Source organism: Oncorhynchus kisutch, linkage group LG19, assembly GCF_002021735.2.
Source record: "Oncorhynchus kisutch isolate 150728-3 linkage group LG19, Okis_V2, whole genome shotgun sequence".
NCBI classification, from domain to species: domain Eukaryota; kingdom Metazoa; phylum Chordata; class Actinopteri; order Salmoniformes; family Salmonidae; genus Oncorhynchus; species Oncorhynchus kisutch.
In genome coordinates this window covers 11,115,642-11,132,681 of record NC_034192.2, presented here as the reverse complement: position 1 = coordinate 11,132,681, position 17,040 = coordinate 11,115,642, and the positions used below count along the sequence as shown (strand labels likewise).

The 17,040-nt window shown below is 44.7% G+C and overlaps 2 protein-coding genes across 13 annotated transcripts in view; one reads left to right on the top strand and one right to left on the bottom strand.

Annotated features, from left to right (window-relative positions):
* Positions 1 to 3,875: 3,875 nt before the first annotated feature.
* Positions 3,876 to 11,724, top strand: dnai7 (dynein axonemal intermediate chain 7). Of its 2 annotated transcripts, XM_020452000.2 has the most exons (16): positions 3,909 to 3,967; positions 4,293 to 4,310; positions 4,575 to 4,662; positions 4,907 to 4,998; positions 5,128 to 5,232; positions 5,429 to 5,566; positions 5,820 to 5,954; positions 6,086 to 6,189; positions 6,360 to 6,669; positions 6,769 to 6,895; positions 7,204 to 7,367; positions 8,034 to 8,217; positions 8,444 to 8,658; positions 8,895 to 9,053; positions 10,722 to 10,835; positions 11,186 to 11,724. In XM_020452000.2, the coding sequence occupies exons 1-16, from the start codon at positions 3,965 to 3,967 to the stop codon at positions 11,453 to 11,455; spliced, it is 2,226 nt and encodes a 741-aa protein (XP_020307589.1). In that variant the 5' UTR covers positions 3,909 to 3,964; the 3' UTR covers positions 11,456 to 11,724. The 2 variants fall into 2 exon arrangements, with proteins under 2 accessions (XP_020307590.1, XP_020307589.1); XM_020452001.2 differs by lacking the exon at positions 4,293 to 4,310 and having other exon boundaries at positions 3,876 to 3,967.
* The window catches only part of LOC109864295 (lymphoid-restricted membrane protein), a 24,179-nt gene continuing 18,827 nt past the window's right edge, over positions 11,689 to 17,040 (bottom strand). For 3 of the 11 annotated variants that reach the window (XM_031797619.1, XM_020451997.2, XM_031797616.1), the window contains exons 25-37: positions 16,875 to 16,960; positions 16,610 to 16,773; positions 16,073 to 16,154; positions 15,852 to 15,897; positions 15,706 to 15,739; positions 15,489 to 15,629; positions 15,190 to 15,324; positions 14,913 to 15,069; positions 14,800 to 14,843; positions 14,557 to 14,684; positions 13,919 to 14,023; positions 13,491 to 13,610; positions 11,689 to 12,644 (exon numbers count right to left, since the gene is read on the bottom strand). In XM_031797619.1, the coding sequence (XP_031653479.1) occupies positions 12,380 to 12,644; positions 13,491 to 13,610; positions 13,919 to 14,023; positions 14,557 to 14,684; positions 14,800 to 14,843; positions 14,913 to 15,069; positions 15,190 to 15,324; positions 15,489 to 15,629; positions 15,706 to 15,739; positions 15,852 to 15,897; positions 16,073 to 16,154; positions 16,610 to 16,773; positions 16,875 to 16,960 (1,507 nt within the window). In that variant the 3' untranslated portion in view covers positions 11,689 to 12,379. The remainder of the gene's footprint in view (positions 12,645 to 13,490; positions 13,611 to 13,918; positions 14,024 to 14,556; positions 14,685 to 14,799; positions 14,844 to 14,912; positions 15,070 to 15,189; positions 15,325 to 15,488; positions 15,630 to 15,705; positions 15,740 to 15,851; positions 15,898 to 16,072; positions 16,155 to 16,609; positions 16,774 to 16,874; positions 16,961 to 17,040) is intronic. The other 8 variants (XM_031797620.1, XM_031797618.1, XM_031797617.1 and 5 more) reach the window with 7 other exon arrangements.

Below are 17,040 nucleotides of genomic sequence, written 5' to 3'. Positions count from 1 at the left end.
TCCCTCAAAAGTGACATGAAGAAAGTGGAAGTTATCTGCCAGGAAAATGAAAAGGTGGCTGAACTCGAGCAAAAGGTGAATGAGGCGGAGAGACACCAGCGCAGGTGGAACCTGAGGCTCCATGGAATTCCAGAGCAGGCGGGTGAGGACATCAAATGAAGAGTTGTTGACATCTGTGGAGCTGTCATTCCCAAATCAAAAGCCAAACTTCAGGAAAATGTAGACAGCGTCCATCGTTTGGGAAGACTTAAGGATCAAGACAAGAGACCGAGGACAACCGTCATCCGGTTCACCAACAGATCTACACGGGATCTTCTTTGGAGGCGAGCGAAGAATTGAGAATTCCTCATCATGCAAAAAATTTAGGTTCACGGAGGATCTGACCTCAGCAGACAAAGTGACAAGAGAGAAACTGTGGTCGATGGTGGCTGCAGCTCGAAAGCCATGGAAAACTTCCTTTTTAAAAATGTATTTTTATTTTTTTAAATCGGTGCAAGAGTGATCATCGATGGGAAAGAAATGTGGCCAAATCAGAACATTTGAGTGAGAGCCAGAGTCTAACTCGGACAGAACTGTCAGGCCAAAAAAAACGATTACCAGGTGAAAAGCAGCCTTTTATTATAAAAATGTACACAAACACTTGAATGAGAAAAGGCTGACCTGAGAACTGGTAAGCTAAACACTAACTATAGGTGAATAACTGCTTATTCTAAAGTCTACGCAATGTCTCCCCCTCGTGGGAGTTTATTTTGATTTATTTCACCTTTATTTAACCAGGTAGGCTAGTTGAGAACAAGTTCTCATTTGCAACTGCGACCTGGCCAAGTAAGAATACTTTGGTAACTTTATGACCATTTTTGTTGTTTTTTGTTGTTGGAGAGGTTAATAATGGGATGGAAATCCTTTTGAGTTACATATCCTTAGGAAAAACGTATATTAGCATAACAAGGTTGTTGGTTGAAGTTTGTCTTATCTCTTTGTTCAATTCATGTCAGGGGTATTCATAATTTACTCAAGCGTAAAGCTATTTTCTTGTATTGCATACAGTTTAATCCAGACTTTTATTTACAAGAGACTCATGCTTGTTCTTCCGATCTTTCTTTTTGGAAAAAATCAATGGGGTAATGATATCTGGTTATCATATGGCAACAACCACTTTGCAGGTGTAGCAGTTTTAAGAGGTGCATTTAAAGGGAAGGTCATCAGTAGTAAGACTCACCACTCTGGACGTTGGTTCATTTTAACAGTACATTTCAACAGTGAAATCTTTTTATTAGGGAATATTTATGCATCCAACAACAAACAAAACAACATGATATTATTTCAAGAATTTGAAGAAATTCATAGAGTTATAGGTGTATTTCAGGATATCAAAATTATCTTATCTTAGGTGGAGATTTTAATTCTGTATCTAATGTGATGATTGACAGATATCCCCCTCGTAACGGATCCAGCATAGTTAATCCTGAGTTTAATAACCGCCGTCTTGGTCTTGGATTAGTAGATATTTGGAGATCTAAATGTCCTGATAAAAAGGACTTCACTTGGAGTAACAAGGACATGTCCAGACAGTCAAGAATTGACTTCTGGTTGATTTCTAATTCAGTAGATAATTCTGTATTCAAGGTATCAATTGAACCATCAATTCTCACTGATCATAAAGTTATATTCTTATCTTTAAATATGAATGGATCTGAAGTTAAACCGAATCGCAGTTATTGGAAACTCAATAGTAGACTGTTGGAAGATGATCATTTCAAGATGGATGCCAAAGATATTAAACAAGACAATTGGAGGAAAGCCCAACTATTTAAGTCTTATGGGGAATGAATGAAGTATGAAATAAGACAAACAGCCAGGAAGAGAGGTAAAGAAATAGCTGAACTTAAAAGATTGAGGGATGATAAACTTAAGGAAATACTTTCTCTAATCTCTATGGAGGACCTTGATGAAGAAGGAAAGTCTGTTATTCTCTTTACAACTACAAATGGACTGAATGTATGAAGAGAGAGCAAAAGGGGCATTTGTAAGATAGCTTTGCTTTATTTGTAGACTTTTACAAGGCATTTGATACAGAACATTATTTTCTTTTTGATAATTAGATTTTTTGGTTTTGGTCAATATTTTCAAAGTGTAATTAAGACACTTTACAATAATAGTAACAGCTCTGTAAAATATCCCATGGAACTTCACAAAGATTCAACATTAGACATGGAATTAAACAAGGATGCCCAATTTCTCCTTATTTTTATTGGTCACACAAGTTATGGCACTTCATATAAATAAGGATAGTTTTAGGGGTATTCAGATACAAGACAAAGAGATAAAATGTTCACAATTGGCTGACAACACCACCATATTTTTTTGAAAGATCATAATGAAGTCAAGAAAGCTATTGAGTGTATTAATGCCTTCACACATGGATCAGGTTTATCTCTAAATATTAGGAAATGTGAATTACTTCCGTTGAAAAGATGTGACTTAAACTCAGGATGTAATATCCCTGTAAAAGATGTGGTCACATATCTTGGTATTACAGTTAGCAAAGATCAGAAAGAAAGGGCCAACTTAAATTTCTCTCCTATTGTAGAGAAAATTGCAAAGAGATTTAGAGGGTTGAACACTCTGGATTTTAAAACCTCTAATATAATATTATAATATAATATTTAAGATTAAATGGATACAAAACTATTTAAGAAATAAGGATTGCATCTGGAATATCATCCCTAATTTAATATTCCAACAAATTGGTGGTCTAGAATTCTTACTCAAATGCAACGTTGATATGGGTAAGATCCCTATTAAGCTGCAAACTTTCATAAACAAGTACTTCTAACTTGGAACCTCATGTACAAACACACATTTTCCCCCTCATAGGTATACAATCTGGAATAATAAAGATATAACATGCAAAAACAAGTCTGTTTTTCCATAACTGGTTTGACAACAACATTATTTGGGTTAAACAATTATTGAATAATGGACAACTATATGATTATCCAGAATATATTAGAACACACAATGTTACATTCACTCCTGAGGAGTATCAAATTGTTGTTAGAGCTGTCCCTAAAGGTGCTATTCTTCTTTTAGGAGAATATAACAGTACTCCAAGTGCAACTGTTGAGGATTCTGTAGCCTCAATACAACTAGAAGGAATTGACATTTTAAACTAACATGCATATAAAGGAAACTGTCAATGTGTTACTATTCCCTCTGCTAAAATGTACTGGACTGCAGCCCTAGGACAAGTGAACTGGAACACAGTTTCATTGTTGTCTGGTAAATATTGAATATCTAATAAGGTGAAAGAAGTATCATACAAACTCATTCATAGAATCTACCCTGTAAAGACCTTTATTATACACAGATTTAAAATAGCTATTGATAACAAATGTGTATTTGGTGATTGTGACCCAGAGACTCTTGACCATTTATTTTGGGACTGCTCTTATGTTAGAAGATTTTATTTTATAATAACTGTTAAGGTTAATTTGAAAGACTCTGATATTATGTTTTATTTTGAAACAAATGATATGGACCCGGATTTAACTTTCATTGTTAATTTGTTTATCTTTTCATGGAAGATTCTTTGTCCATAAAATTAAGTGGGCAGAGAACAAACCCCTTTTCACATTATTTAAGATAAATTGAAATATTTTTTTGAAATGATCAGTAAATGTAAAAACAAAAAAGCAAAGTATCTAACAAATTTAAAATGAATCTTGATATGTAAAACCCCCGTCTGTTAGGTTTATGTGCTCTTGTTTGTATATTTCTATTTTTTTGTTGTATTTGTGTTCATAATAAAAATGTAAACATAAAAAAAAGAGTTCATAAACAACGCCATAAATCGTTGTACATGTCGCAAAGCAAAATTGACCTACTGTGCGTGCGTTACCGTTTCCATGGTAACCTGGACGCGAAAAGAGTTGAAAGCTGACAGATATCCCACCAAGAGAAAATGGTGAGCAGTTTTCAAACAAATGTTAGCTACTTTATCGAACTAGTGAGTTAGAAAATGAATATCTGGTTAGGTTGTTAAGATGTTAAGTAGCTAGATACAGCTAGTTGCATACGTTACTTGCTCTGGCAACAAACTGGCTACATAGCTAACGTTAGCTAACTCTGGTTTAGCTAACTAAGTAATCTAGCTAACGTTAGCTAGCTACTGCAATTATGATGCTGCTGCAAGTCTGTGTTCGTCTCTTTTTGCTTCGTTCAGCCTTATCTTGCTACAGCTAAATACTCTATCCCCTAACTTTCGATTCTGTATGTTCTCTCCCTGTTAGCCACCCAAGGATGCAAAGGTATTTCTGTTAACTACTGTTATGAATAGCATAATATTGATTCATGAGAGATTTAACAAGCTAGGCCCAGTAGATATAGCTAGCTAAATTGAATATAATACCACGTTCTCAGTTTCTCCCCAGCATTTAGATAGCCATGCTCTTTACCTTCATACTCACTTTTGTAATGCCCACAACTTGCAAGAATTCAGTAGTTTGCAGATGTGTCTATGATCACAATTGATTACGTTTGTTCACCAAGTTGAATTGTTGATTTGGCTCAAGTCTGCCCAAAAGAAAGGAGGCAAGCTCAGTAAGGCTGAAAAGGAGCAACTTCAGAAAGAGGAGGATGAGAGAAGACAGAAGGAAGATGGTACTGGTCATTTCTCATTATCATTCAATCCATGACGAAACCTCTGTCATATGCTAATTGTTGTATGTCTGTGTGCGCATTTGTACCATTTGATCTGTGTTATTGAACTGCCATTTGTATCATAGATGCTTCAATAGTATGCACAGTGATACATCAGTAATACATCAGATACACTCATGGGGCTACTTCAATAGCGTGCACTGTATGTTTGACCCATGACTCCTTTCCCCCTCTGACTGTGTAGAGGAGGCTCGACTCCTGGCTGAGAAAGAGGAGCAAGAGAGGCTGGAGAGAGAGAGAAAGGAGCAGGAGGAGCATCAGAAACTGGAACTAAAGGTATTTCCATCACTGACCATTATCATTCATGGTTATCAGTGTGTTTGTGTACAGAGAGGGTTCTTGAAGTTAAACCTGTCCGTAATGTTCTAATGACAAGGGGTGATCATTGCTTGCTTTCTGTGACAGGACAAAGATCGCAGAGAGGATGAGCTGAATGAACTGTGTCACCTAGTGGAAGAGAACCAGACTGCAGTCACCAAGTGGGAGACTGACTCCAGAGCGAAAGCCAAGGTGTGTGATTGTTCTAAAGCTCTAACTGACTTTTGTGTAGTTACTAAGATATTAGCTATGCTAGTCCGAGCCTTCAGGCTATGGTTTTACCAGACACCGTGTCCAAGAGACTACCGTAATGGCCTTGGTAGATGTAGATAAATAAATCAGATGAGCCCCATTTGACATAGTTAAACACTGCTCGTTTTCTCCCTAGTGGGACAGGTACATGCGTTGTGACGGGAGTCCAGACCCGTCAGTCCAGCAGGAGATTAACACCTTCATCAACCTATGGTGCGAGGACCCAGAGGTCCAGATCAAACCGATTCTAAAGGAGTGTGCCCTGGCGCTACGGGTGGGTTTACTATTTAACACCAGGGTAACATTATGGAGACATGAAACAGGAGAAGGGGATTCTACCGGTTCTGAATGTGTCCGATAAGAACGCTCAATTCAGTGTTGCATTTGAAAACACTTGTTCCTGTTTGAGCCCACTTAACGGGACTCTGTCAAGAGCACTTCAATTTGAGACCGGTATTGATCTGTATAAGGATTCTACCAAATGAATGATGAACATAAACACGGCTGCACTTCATCTCCGCCTGCAGCTGCTAGAGGAGCTGGAGGGTATGCTGAGGGACGAGCCTGAACCAGCTGATGCCCTGAGGTACCAGGAGACCCTCCTCTCCATCCAGACTCTCATCCAATCCAAACTTGACCACAGCACTGAGGAGATACTCAAGGTAGGGGTACTGATGTTGTTTAAGACATGCAGAAAACATGTCTGACAGTTTTAGGAAACGACTGTATTTAAGTTTTGTAATGTAAAATGCGCATGTTTTGCTGAGGTCTGTGTGTTTCTCCCTGGCCACAGTGGGCCAATGCTCACTCAGACATTGAGACGGGGAACATGCAGACTGTGGTCCAGGATGACATCATCACACTGTGTCTGTGGGCCAACCTTAACAAGAACCCAAGGCACGTCACAGACGTATGTCTGACTTTCGTTCTATTCACTTCACACAACTAGAGGCTTTCTATCTAGTCTCCTTGCTAACAGTCTTTTTCTACTCAAACCCATTCTTATGGATGTGTTGGGTAAAGAAAAAACAGAACAATTTAGTGTCTCTCTCTCTGTGGCTCTCCAGGTTTAAAGGGTTCCAGTTCGAGGAGGTGGGACTGGGCTTTGAGCTGCCCAAACAGCTGGCAGTCAGTGACGTCGCTGTGAGAATCCTCCACACCCACTACGACCACTTGTCTCACCTGGCTAACCTGAAAAGCCAGAACCCCAGCAGGATGTCCCTGGGCCTGGGGACCAGGGAGGAACTCCTTCTGGAGGGAGCGACCCCCGTGGGGGAGTGTGGGGAGACGGAGGGAGATGGTGACAGGAGAGGGAGCACACAGCAGGGAGGTGCAGAAGAAGAGGTGCAGTCTGTCAGAGGGTCTGAAGGCAGGAAGGTAAGCTGGAAACAAAAAGGATGAATTAATCAAATAAATAAAAAAGTGACAGGCTAACGTCTGTGTGCGTATCCATGTGTGAATGTGTATGCGTGTCAGAGTGCGGTGAGTGTGATATCTATGAAGGAGGAGGGGAGGAGTGGTCAGAAGCAGCTGGAGGATGCCCAACAGAAGCTGGAGGAGAATGGGAGTCAGATAGATACAATGTTAGAGGGAGATGACTCAGGTGAGAGACTACAACTGGCTCAGAGGACAAAGTGGTCAAATAACAGTCCCTTTATATATTTCACTGTTCTGTTTGGATTCTTTTTAGTGTCATGTTTAGGGTTGCAACATTCCTGGAATCAGGAAAGGAATAAGTAGGAAATCCAGAAGTCCTTCAAACAAGATTTCTGGGAAAAAATTGAATTTGGGGAAAGTCTCCAGAATTTTGCAACCCTAGCCATGTTACTATAAACACGGCTTGTGAATTAACCTGCCCCTTTCATTCCATATTGCGATTCCCATGTTCACCTGTACGTGTGTCTTGTCCAGGTGAGGGAGACTCCACCCCTACCCCGATGGACCCAGTGATTGACAGCTATGAGGGTCAGGTGGTTGACCTTCAACAGTACACACCCCTGGGAGGAGTCTTCTACTGCGATGTCTTCCGTCTGCCACCACAGTCCCAACAACTCAATGGATGGGAGATGAGAGAGGTGAACCAAAACCACCAAGTACAGCACCTATGCTGAACAAAAATATAAACGCAACACGTAAAGTTGTCACACAACACAATGCCACAGATGTCTCAAGTTGAAGGAGCGTGCAATTGGCATTGCCTGCAGGAATGTCCACCAAGACCACGTGTAACCACGCCAGCCCAGGACCTTTACACCTGGCTTCTTCACCTGCGGGATCGTCTGAGACCAGCCACCCGGACAGCTGATGAAACTGAAGAGTATTTTGTCTGTAATAAACCCCTTTTGTGGGGAAAAACTCATTCTGACCTCCTGGGCCTGGCTCCCCAATGGGTGGGCCTATGCCCTCCCATGGCTACGCCCCTGCCCATTTTTGTGAAATCCATAGATTTCGGGCCTAATTTATTTCAATTGACTGATTTCCTTTGAACTGTAGCTCATGGAACTCGGTGAAATTGTTGCATGTTGGGTTTATATTTATGTTCAGTACAGTTCAGAAAGTGCCCTTTCTGACAGCAGTTTCCCTTCCTACTCCATGGACTTTCACTGGGCACCCCGTCTGTGGGTTACTGAATGTGTAAACTCCTTGATAAAGTATATGATGCATTAATCAAGGGGACTAGATAACCTTGAGGAAAGTAACAGAACCAGCTTTATTTCAGTGTCTCTCGCCCCAACCCCCAGCTGTTGGACACAGGGCTGCAGCCGTTCCCCTACCCCACAGAGCAGACTCAGATCCAGGGCTCTGCCTCCATGAAGCTGGAGGACAGTGGGGTCTTGACCAGTCCCCCTGTAGGGGTCACAGTCACCCTGCCCGACTCTGTCCTATTCCTGGAGGACCCCCAGGTGGCCCGCTGGGACCCTGAAGGTGAGAGACACCTGGAGAACTGGACAGGCTCCACATGGGACTGATAGTGATTAAAGTATTTAACATGTGCCAGAATCTGAATGTAGTTCCTACCTTGGGGGGGGGCACTCTACCCAGAAATTACAGAACTTTCAGATAGAAATGTGTGGAGTTGACATGATTCCCTTTTCTACATTGAGAGCCATGATGTCTAGTCAACACATCTAAAAATTCTGTCAATCAATAGGTCAGCACTGGAAGACCGACTGCATCAGTGAGATGTCGTACGACCAGGCAGAGCGGAAGATCTCGTTCAAGATGGACTCATTCTACGCCTTCACGCTTCTACAGGACTCGTATGCCAACATGCCGTTCCAGAGCTGGGAGCTCAGACCACTGGGCCAGGACTCTGCCCTGCTCACCATCACCGCAGCCCTCACTGAAGTCAGCATCACCATCAAGGCAAGAACTCTATCTGTCATTGCTCCATCTCCTCCAGACACTGTTGGGTGCATCTCAACAGTTTAAAATGGCTTCCTCTATTCGTGAACATTCCTCAGTGATTCATATCTGGGGAAACAGTATTGTGGAAATCTAGACAAATGTTTTCAGTGGTAATGAAGGAAACGAGGCTATTATTGTATTGAGGAATTACCCAAATCCATGAGATAATGCATCCTGATTCATCTCTCTGACAGGGCAGCAAGTGTATGCTCCAGTTAGACCAGGAGAGAGGACTGAACCACATCCTGGGCCAGTGGATGAGTCCCTCTGAACTACAGAAAGCCATGGTCAGCGCCGGGGTCAACATCTTCGTCAACCAATACTCCGACAAATATGTCAGCGTAAACGCAAAGGTGAGTGCCATCAGCATACTGTGGATTAGATGATGCATGATGTTGCACAAAGCAATGTGGGCACACAATTCATGTTGCTTGTAACACTGTTGAACCTGTATAGCAACAAAAACCTAAACTCAGCAAAAAAAACACGTTATTTTCTTAACATGTGTAAATATTTGTATGAACATAAGATTCAACAACTGAGACATAAACTGAACAAGTTCCACAGACATGTGACTAACAAATTGAATAATGTGTCCCTAAACAAAGGGGGGGTCAAAGTAAAAAGTAACAGTCAGTATCTGGTGTGGCCACCAGCTGCATTTAGTACTGCAGTGCATCTCCTCCTCATGGACTGCACAAGATTTGCCAGTTATTGCACCAAGGCACCTGCAAGTTCCCGGACATTTCTGGGGGGGAATGTCCCTAGCCCTCACCCTCTGAGCCAACAGGTCCCAGACGTGCTCAATGGGATTGGGATCCGGGCTCTTCGCTGGCCATGGCAGAAGACGGACATTCCTGTCTTGCAGGAAATCATGCACAGAATGAGCAGTATGGCTGGTGGCATTGTCATGCTGGAGGGTCATGTCAGGATGAGCCTGCAGGAAGGGTACCACATGAGGGAGGAGGATGTCTTCCCTGTAACGCACAGCATTGAGATTGCATGCAATGACAACAAGCTCAGTCCGATGATGCTGTGACACACCACCCCAGACTGTTACCACCCAGATCCCGCTCCAGAGTCCAGGCCTTGGTGTAACACTCATTCCTTCGACGATAAACGCGAATCCAACCATCACCCCTGGCGAGACAAAACCGCGACTCATACTTTTTTGCCAGTCCTGTCTGGTCCAGCAACGGTGGGTTCGTACCCAAAGGCGACGTTGTTGCCGGTGATGTCTGGTGAGGACCTGCCTTACAACAGGCCTACAAGCCCTCAGTCCAGCCTCTCTCAGCCTATTGCGGACAGTCTGAGCACTGGAGGGATTGTGCGTTCCTGGTGTAACTCGGGCAGTTGTTGCCATCCTGTACCTGTCCTGCAGGTGTGATGTTCGGATGTACCGATCCTGTGCAGCTGTTGTTACGTGGTCTGCCACTGCGAGGACGATCAGCTGTCCGTCATGTCTCCCTGTAACGCTGTCTTAGGCGTCTCACAGTACGGAAATTGCAATTTATTGCCCTGGCCACATCTGCAGTCCTCATGCCTCCTTGCAGCATGCCTAAGGCACGTTCACGCAGATGAGCTGGAACCCTGGGCATTTTTCTTTTGGTGTTTTTCCAGAGTCAGTAGAAAGGCCTCTTTAGTGTCCAAAGTTTTCATAACTGACACCATAATTTCCTACTGTCTGTAAGCTGTTAGTGTCTTAACGACCGTTCCACAGGTGCATGTTCATTAATTGTTTATGGTTCATTGAACAAGCATGGGAAACAGTGTTTAAACCCTTTACAATGAAGCTCTGTGAAGTTATTTGGATTTTTATGAATCATCTATGAAAGACAGGGTCCTGAAAATGGGACGTTTCGTTTTCACGAACAAAAAAGAGAATACAGTAGGTTGGGGTGTAGAAACGTCTGATGCGGTATCTTTCTCCTCCCTTGTAGGACCCTCTAAAAATCTGCAAATCTGGTTAGGCTTAAATGGTGTTGTTGAAAAGCTTGTCATAACATCAACCTTTTCTCCAGGACCCTCTGATAGAACACGCTGTGTATGAACAGATGGCCCTGCTCTCCTCTGCCTTCGCCTTCTCCTGGAGCCAGTGGAACACGCAGTGTGGCCATGAGCGTCTGGTGCTGCAGGTACACTCACACTTAGATGCATACGGTTTAAACACACTCACATCCTCACACACACACTCTGAGTCCTTGGATAGAGGAGAAAGTAACAGAAGTAGGTTCAGAATCAGGAACAAGGAAAGAGCTGCAGTGCATATAGGGGAAACACTGAGCTGGTTGACTGGACAGACTAGATTTGGTTGAGATTCACCTCTAGTACTGACATTTCCTTGCACCTGCATAGTACTTTGTCCGTGCAGATAGACAGGATATTCACCCTACTATTGATACCTTCTCTCCAAAGTGTGAGAGCACCTAGCAGCCATCCCAGTGTCGTTGTGGTGTGTGTACAGTAAGATTAACCTCTCTCCCAGGTGTGTGAGCACCTAGACCCGGTCCCGGTCCGAGAGGACTCGTGGTGTGTGTACCTGCTGGGGGCCCGGAGGAGCCAAAGGCTGAGGATCAAGGAACACAGTGAGGCGTTCTCTCCAGAGCTGGACCCCGGCAGCGAGTTCCACTCCACCTTCCTGCACATGCTCCGAGACTGCATGTCCCCCGCCGGACAGGAACGACGCTCTCACCACCTGTTCGTTGACGCCGTGCACAGACTGCTGCGTGCCACACGGCCTCTCACATACTCCTGACTACAGTAGATACTAGACCCCCAAGCGCTGTCCAACAACCACAGATCTAGGATCAGATTTAACTATTCCCGATCATAACTTTAACCATTAGGGGGAATATGTATATCTGATCTTGTATCAGGTAGGTTAGCGGCAACTTCAACCTACTGTGCGGAACACCGTGGGTATGACTGACTGCTAACTGTGAACTTTAACCCTTACAACAGATGGATCCTCATGTAAAACCACAAAGCTTATTTCTGTAGAATAAAGTTCCTTTATTGTGTAAAGTTTGACTCCCCCTCTTTGGAACATACAAAAGTGGATGAATTTCATAAGTGAGCACTGAAAGAAGTAGAATAAAAACCATTTGTGTGAGTTTGTAACAAAACACTGGTTATAACACAAAGACGCAATATAATAGATACACTAATGCTGTCAAACAATAAATTAAACATGAAAAAAAATGGCATTTTAATTGTTAAAATGGTGGCCTCTTCAGGCAAATACCATAATAGATTCAGAAGTTTACTATGAAATGTGTTTTAAAAAGTCAAAGCGGCTAAATCCATGAGCAAGCATGTTGATGTCCATAGGATGATGGACCAACAAATACTCAAAAAAGGTGTGCCGTGATTGGATAGCATGCGCTGAAGTCCATTACATGATTGGACAGCCCAATGCTGGTGTCCTCCTTGACTTGATTGGTCAACATTGTGCCCACATTACAACAGTCAACAACATTACAATCCCCCTTCCGTAACGGCGCTGTAGAATGTCTCCGGGCACCAATAGGAAATCTGTGGTCAGTGTTCAGTAGCCCCAGTACAAACACCGACTGCTTCTGTCTTCACACACTAACTAGTCTATCACAAGTGATGGTTCAAGTTGCAGAAGACCTTCCAGGGGTTGACCATACCCAGGTGCCTACCCGTCCATCCCCCTCTAAACCGGTGGCTGTCCGTTGTGCCTAAGCCCTGTGTAGGGCCACAGGAGCTGCTGGATGGTCACCCAGGAGTCCCCGGTCCCCACGGGCGCTCCATCCACGGCCGGCTGCAGCACCAGGCTGGCTAGGAGGGCCAGGAGGCCTGCTAGGACCACTACTAGGGCCAGCCAGAGCCACAGTCCTCGGGACCCGCTGGCTGCAGACGCAGGCCGGGAGGAGTAGCCCAAACACGGGGCTGCTGCGGCCTGCTCTGCCAGGATGGGACTGGAGAAAGAGTGGGAGAGGGGGAAAGAGACGATTTAGAATGGACGCCAAAGTAAGACTTAGCCTGGGTTAGCCGAAGCCAAGCTAATGTCTGTCCTTCTTCCCAAAGCAGTGATGTAGCGATGCAGAAACAGACTGGCGCCTAGGCTAAATTAGGATGGTGTTAGCGGCGTGGACTGACCACCACTCCAAAGCGTTCTCTGTAGCACACACCTGGTACACAGAAAATAGAAAAACAGCCCTAGAGCATGTTGAGCGGCGGGGCAATGCATGTCTCACATCCATCTATTCCCATCCTGGGGAGTGTAAGAGATTAGAGCCGAAGGAGAGTTTGGTTGAAGCAGAAACCAGAACCACACGTCCAGAGATTGCTCGGGCTCAGAGACCACGGGCCAGATTCACAAAGCGTTCGCTCTAGACCAGGCATATTGTTCACACCTGTCTTTCTGCTTAGTCAATCTGTACCAGAGTCTGCTCCCCGGACCTAAAGCAGCACAGCCTGGAAGCCAGATGGGCTTATGATTTAACCAACCGCTTTACATTTGTCAAGCAGTTGGCTAAAGCAGACAGGAATCCAGGCTACAGCATCTAGAACCCTTTTCACACTACTGAGCCAAGCCGAGCTGTACTGCTCTGGCCTTGTTACACTTCCACGGTAGTTGGTGGAAAAAACTATCTGAGCCAGGACAGGACAGTATGGTTCAGGTGGGCACGATGGTGTGAAAAGTGTATAAGGCTCAGGAGCGGCAGAGAAGCTACTAAGCCTAACCAGCTACGCAGCAGTAGAAAGCAGTGCTGCCTGGCTGTAGATGGAAGCTAAACACTAGCAGTTGGTTCACTACTAACGTCTTGTTGGGCATAATCAGGGAGGTGATTTTGTTGCCCAGCTCAGTGAGACTGGACTTCCTCTGAACGGGCACTTCCCTTCTCTCCTCGTCTGAAGGAGAGTCTGCGTCGTTGGCAGGCCTGTGGGACGGGGTGGGCATGCACGGTTCACACACACAAAAAATACATACAGACACACTAATGCATGTCTCACACACACTTGTTTAACAACACACACTTAGGACCCACATTTTGTTACATGCATGCACACAGATACTCTGCAGTCAATGTTCCACATGCGCCTGTTATGTTTGCAGGTTCTCCTGCTGACTTGTTACATACATATACAGTACATGGTTGGGGAAATTAAATGCAGAATGTTTGTTTTCAGGTTGGGCTAATATGAGACACGCGAGTGCTTCTGCAACACAGCCGATATAAGCCCTTACCCCTTCATCAGCATCACGAGGGAGGGCTCGTCAGTCTCAATCCAAGCCCCGGAGCTAACAAAGCGCTTTAGAGGAGGACGCGCCGTGCTCTTCCCTGTCACATTCCTGTAACCATGCCACATACATACACAATCCACCCGTCACATTCCTGTAACCACACCACATACATACACAATCCACCCGTCACATTCCTGTAACCACGCCACATACATACACAATCCACCCGTCACATTCCTGTAACCACGCCACATACATACACAATCCACCCGTCACATTCCTGTAACCGCGCCACATACATACACAATCCACACGTCACATTCCTGTAACCGCGCCACATACATACACAATCCACACGTCACATTCCTGTAACCGCGCCACATACATACACAATCCACACGTCACATTCCTGTAACCATGCCACATACATACACAATCCACACGTCACATTCCACGTAACGCAGACTACACAGCCCGCAAGTCATGTTTTAACAAAGTCCCCCAATTTACAAACACCTAGATGCAAATTTCTTCCTCAGAAATCAGAATGGGGTTTGTTTTGCAAAACAGGGTCAAGACTGCGTTTTAAATATTCTTCAACAACTCCCTATTTCCCCCACACAGTGCTGCAGTCTACCTACCAGGGAGATCTGCGGGTGAGTCTCTCCGCCTCCATGTCCTGTGGTTTATTAGGCATGTCAAAATGCATGGGTCCCCCTCCCCCACCGGACCGGGGGATAGCTGCTATGCTGACCCGTCGGGCTGATGCCTGAGGAAAGGAGGAATAGGGAAAACAATACAAGACAGTGTACAGATGCAGACAGTGATCACTACAGTGACTAAAACAGCAGCACATCATATACACTGAGCCTAAACTGACCTACCTTATACGACGTTGCTCCAGATGGTTTCTTGCCTCTGAAATCATCTAAAGGAAAAATATTCAGTATTAGGAAGAAACATAAGATAAGTGTGTGTGTGTGTGTGTGTTCCTCACCCGAGTGTGTTCCTCCTGAGTGGGATCCGAAGGACCTCTCGTTCTGCAGCATGTTCTCCCTCAGCTCAGTGAGCTCAGCATGTTCCTTAGTGTACATCCTCCTCAGGTTCTCTACATGCTGGACCATTATCTCTACTGCCGTGCCTGTACGAGACTCCTGGAGGGGGAGAGAGAAGTCACACAGACGCCAACCTACACCTTCTACCTATAGGACTCTCCTCAAAAAAGGGGAGGGGAGGGAGAGGTGGACAAATCACACAATTCAATTGTACTATACCTGGTGTATGGCGCCCAGCATCTCTGAGCGACTGGACACTCTGGTCATGGACTGGATGAGGATGTCCAGGTTCTTCTGAAGTCTCTGGATGATCTCCATAGACTGGTTATCATCCTCACATAGAGGGGCCAGGGCCTGGGAAGAGCAGACACGAGGAAGGTAAAAGGAAATTGTATGCCCCTCACCTGTAGCAGGTCCTGACAGCGACATTTGGACACCTCACTCCTGTGTCTCCCTCTTCAACCGGTCCCTTCACATGTGGTTGAAGTCTCCCTTGTACCCAGTCCCTTCCCGCTCACCTGTAATAGTCCCTGGCAACTGGACACCTCCCTCCGGACATTCTCCTCTGCCAGGTCTCGTGACCTCTCCTCCAGCCTCAGCCTCTTCTCCAGGGTGAACATGTCACACTTAAAGCCCAGGGACAGGCGCTGGAACTCAGTCTGGCAGAAACACAAGCCTTAACTCTATGGTACATACAGAGAGATAATCAAGAGAAAGAAAATGTTGTAAGCTTACCACTACCTCAATCTCCTTGTCGTTAGGGGACAGGCTGCAATGAGGAAAACAGTAATACAGTATGTGTCACAGTACCTGAGAGCATTTATATTAATATCTTGTAATGAATCTTTCAAATATAAGGTACTGTATGTTGAGCAGCCTACCTGCTTCTGTCCCCTACGGTTGAGTCCTCAGAAACAGAGGCTTCAACTGGTACGACACAGAGAGAAAGAAACATTTGTCTTGCTATTGAGACCGATATCGTTTTTTCCCTAGTCAACCACACAACGTGACAATTTAATTTTGACTTCAGTCAGTAATTAGACTTATACAAGTATTCAAATATTAGGAACGTTCTCAGCTGAGATAACTGGGGTCAACTCACTGTCCTTCTCTGTGGTAACACTTTCACTCAGGTCCTCTTGTACCTTCCCTTCCTCGATGACATCCATACTGCGAGACAGCTCCTGGATGATTGTGGTGAACGTTACACACTCCGTATACACACACTCTCCCTCACTGTACACACACACACACACACACACTTCTCGGTCTCGCTGCTACCCGTCGCCACAGACACACACACACTCGATTCTAACAGACTAATCCAGTGTCACATTGTACAGATCTAGCTAGGTATAATGTAGGACTATCATCCATTCTGCCAGAGCGCTGTGAAGTGCTTCCCTGTGTAGATAAGCACAGAGTCGACTTGAGTGAACATTCTTTCACTTCCACACAAGGCAGGAAAGACAACATTTTCACAAGGTCATGATACTACTTATGCAAAGTTCTCACTATCACAGAGCTCTCATCTCAAATGATTAGTCCACTCCTTTTGATCAGGACTCCTTGTAGCGCACTAGGGATTAGGGTGCCATTTGAGACAGCGAGCCATATAATCATTAAATAGACAGCTCACCAGTTCCTTCTTGAACTTGCTCCTGAGAACCAGGGAGTCAATTTTGGCTCCTGAGGGGTCAGGTATCGTAGCATCCCTTGGACCCTGTGATGGGTCAGTGGGCGCAACATTCAGTCCATCCATAGTCGGAGAGCCTCTGTCCCCTCCTGCCAGACTGACTGTCCCTGTAGAGCCAGTGAAAGAAGTGTTATACACATGCAAAGGCACGCACTCTCCCTCACACACACTGATGGCAGGAAGCCATCGCGCCTGTATTTCCTCCTACCTGACAAGTCCACTTCCACTGTAGGCACCTGCACCACTGACTCCTGTGTGTCCTCCTCCTCCTCTAGTACTGGTAACAGGCTGGTGCTGGAACACACACATTACAGAGCGCTGCAGCAATTCCACCATGCCAAAACAATTGCACAACTTGCCATTATCACTACCGT

What these genes read in the sequence shown, in the direction of transcription:
- dnai7 (XM_020452000.2), top strand. An exon ending in ATCAGAAACTGGAACTAAAG is followed by an intron (nt 4,999 to 5,127) that starts GTATTTCCATCA and finishes TTTCTGTGACAG; the next exon opens with GACAAAGATCGCAGAGAGGA. An exon ending in GAGGGTCTGAAGGCAGGAAG is followed by an intron (nt 6,670 to 6,768) that starts GTAAGCTGGAAA and finishes TATGCGTGTCAG; the next exon opens with AGTGCGGTGAGTGTGATATC.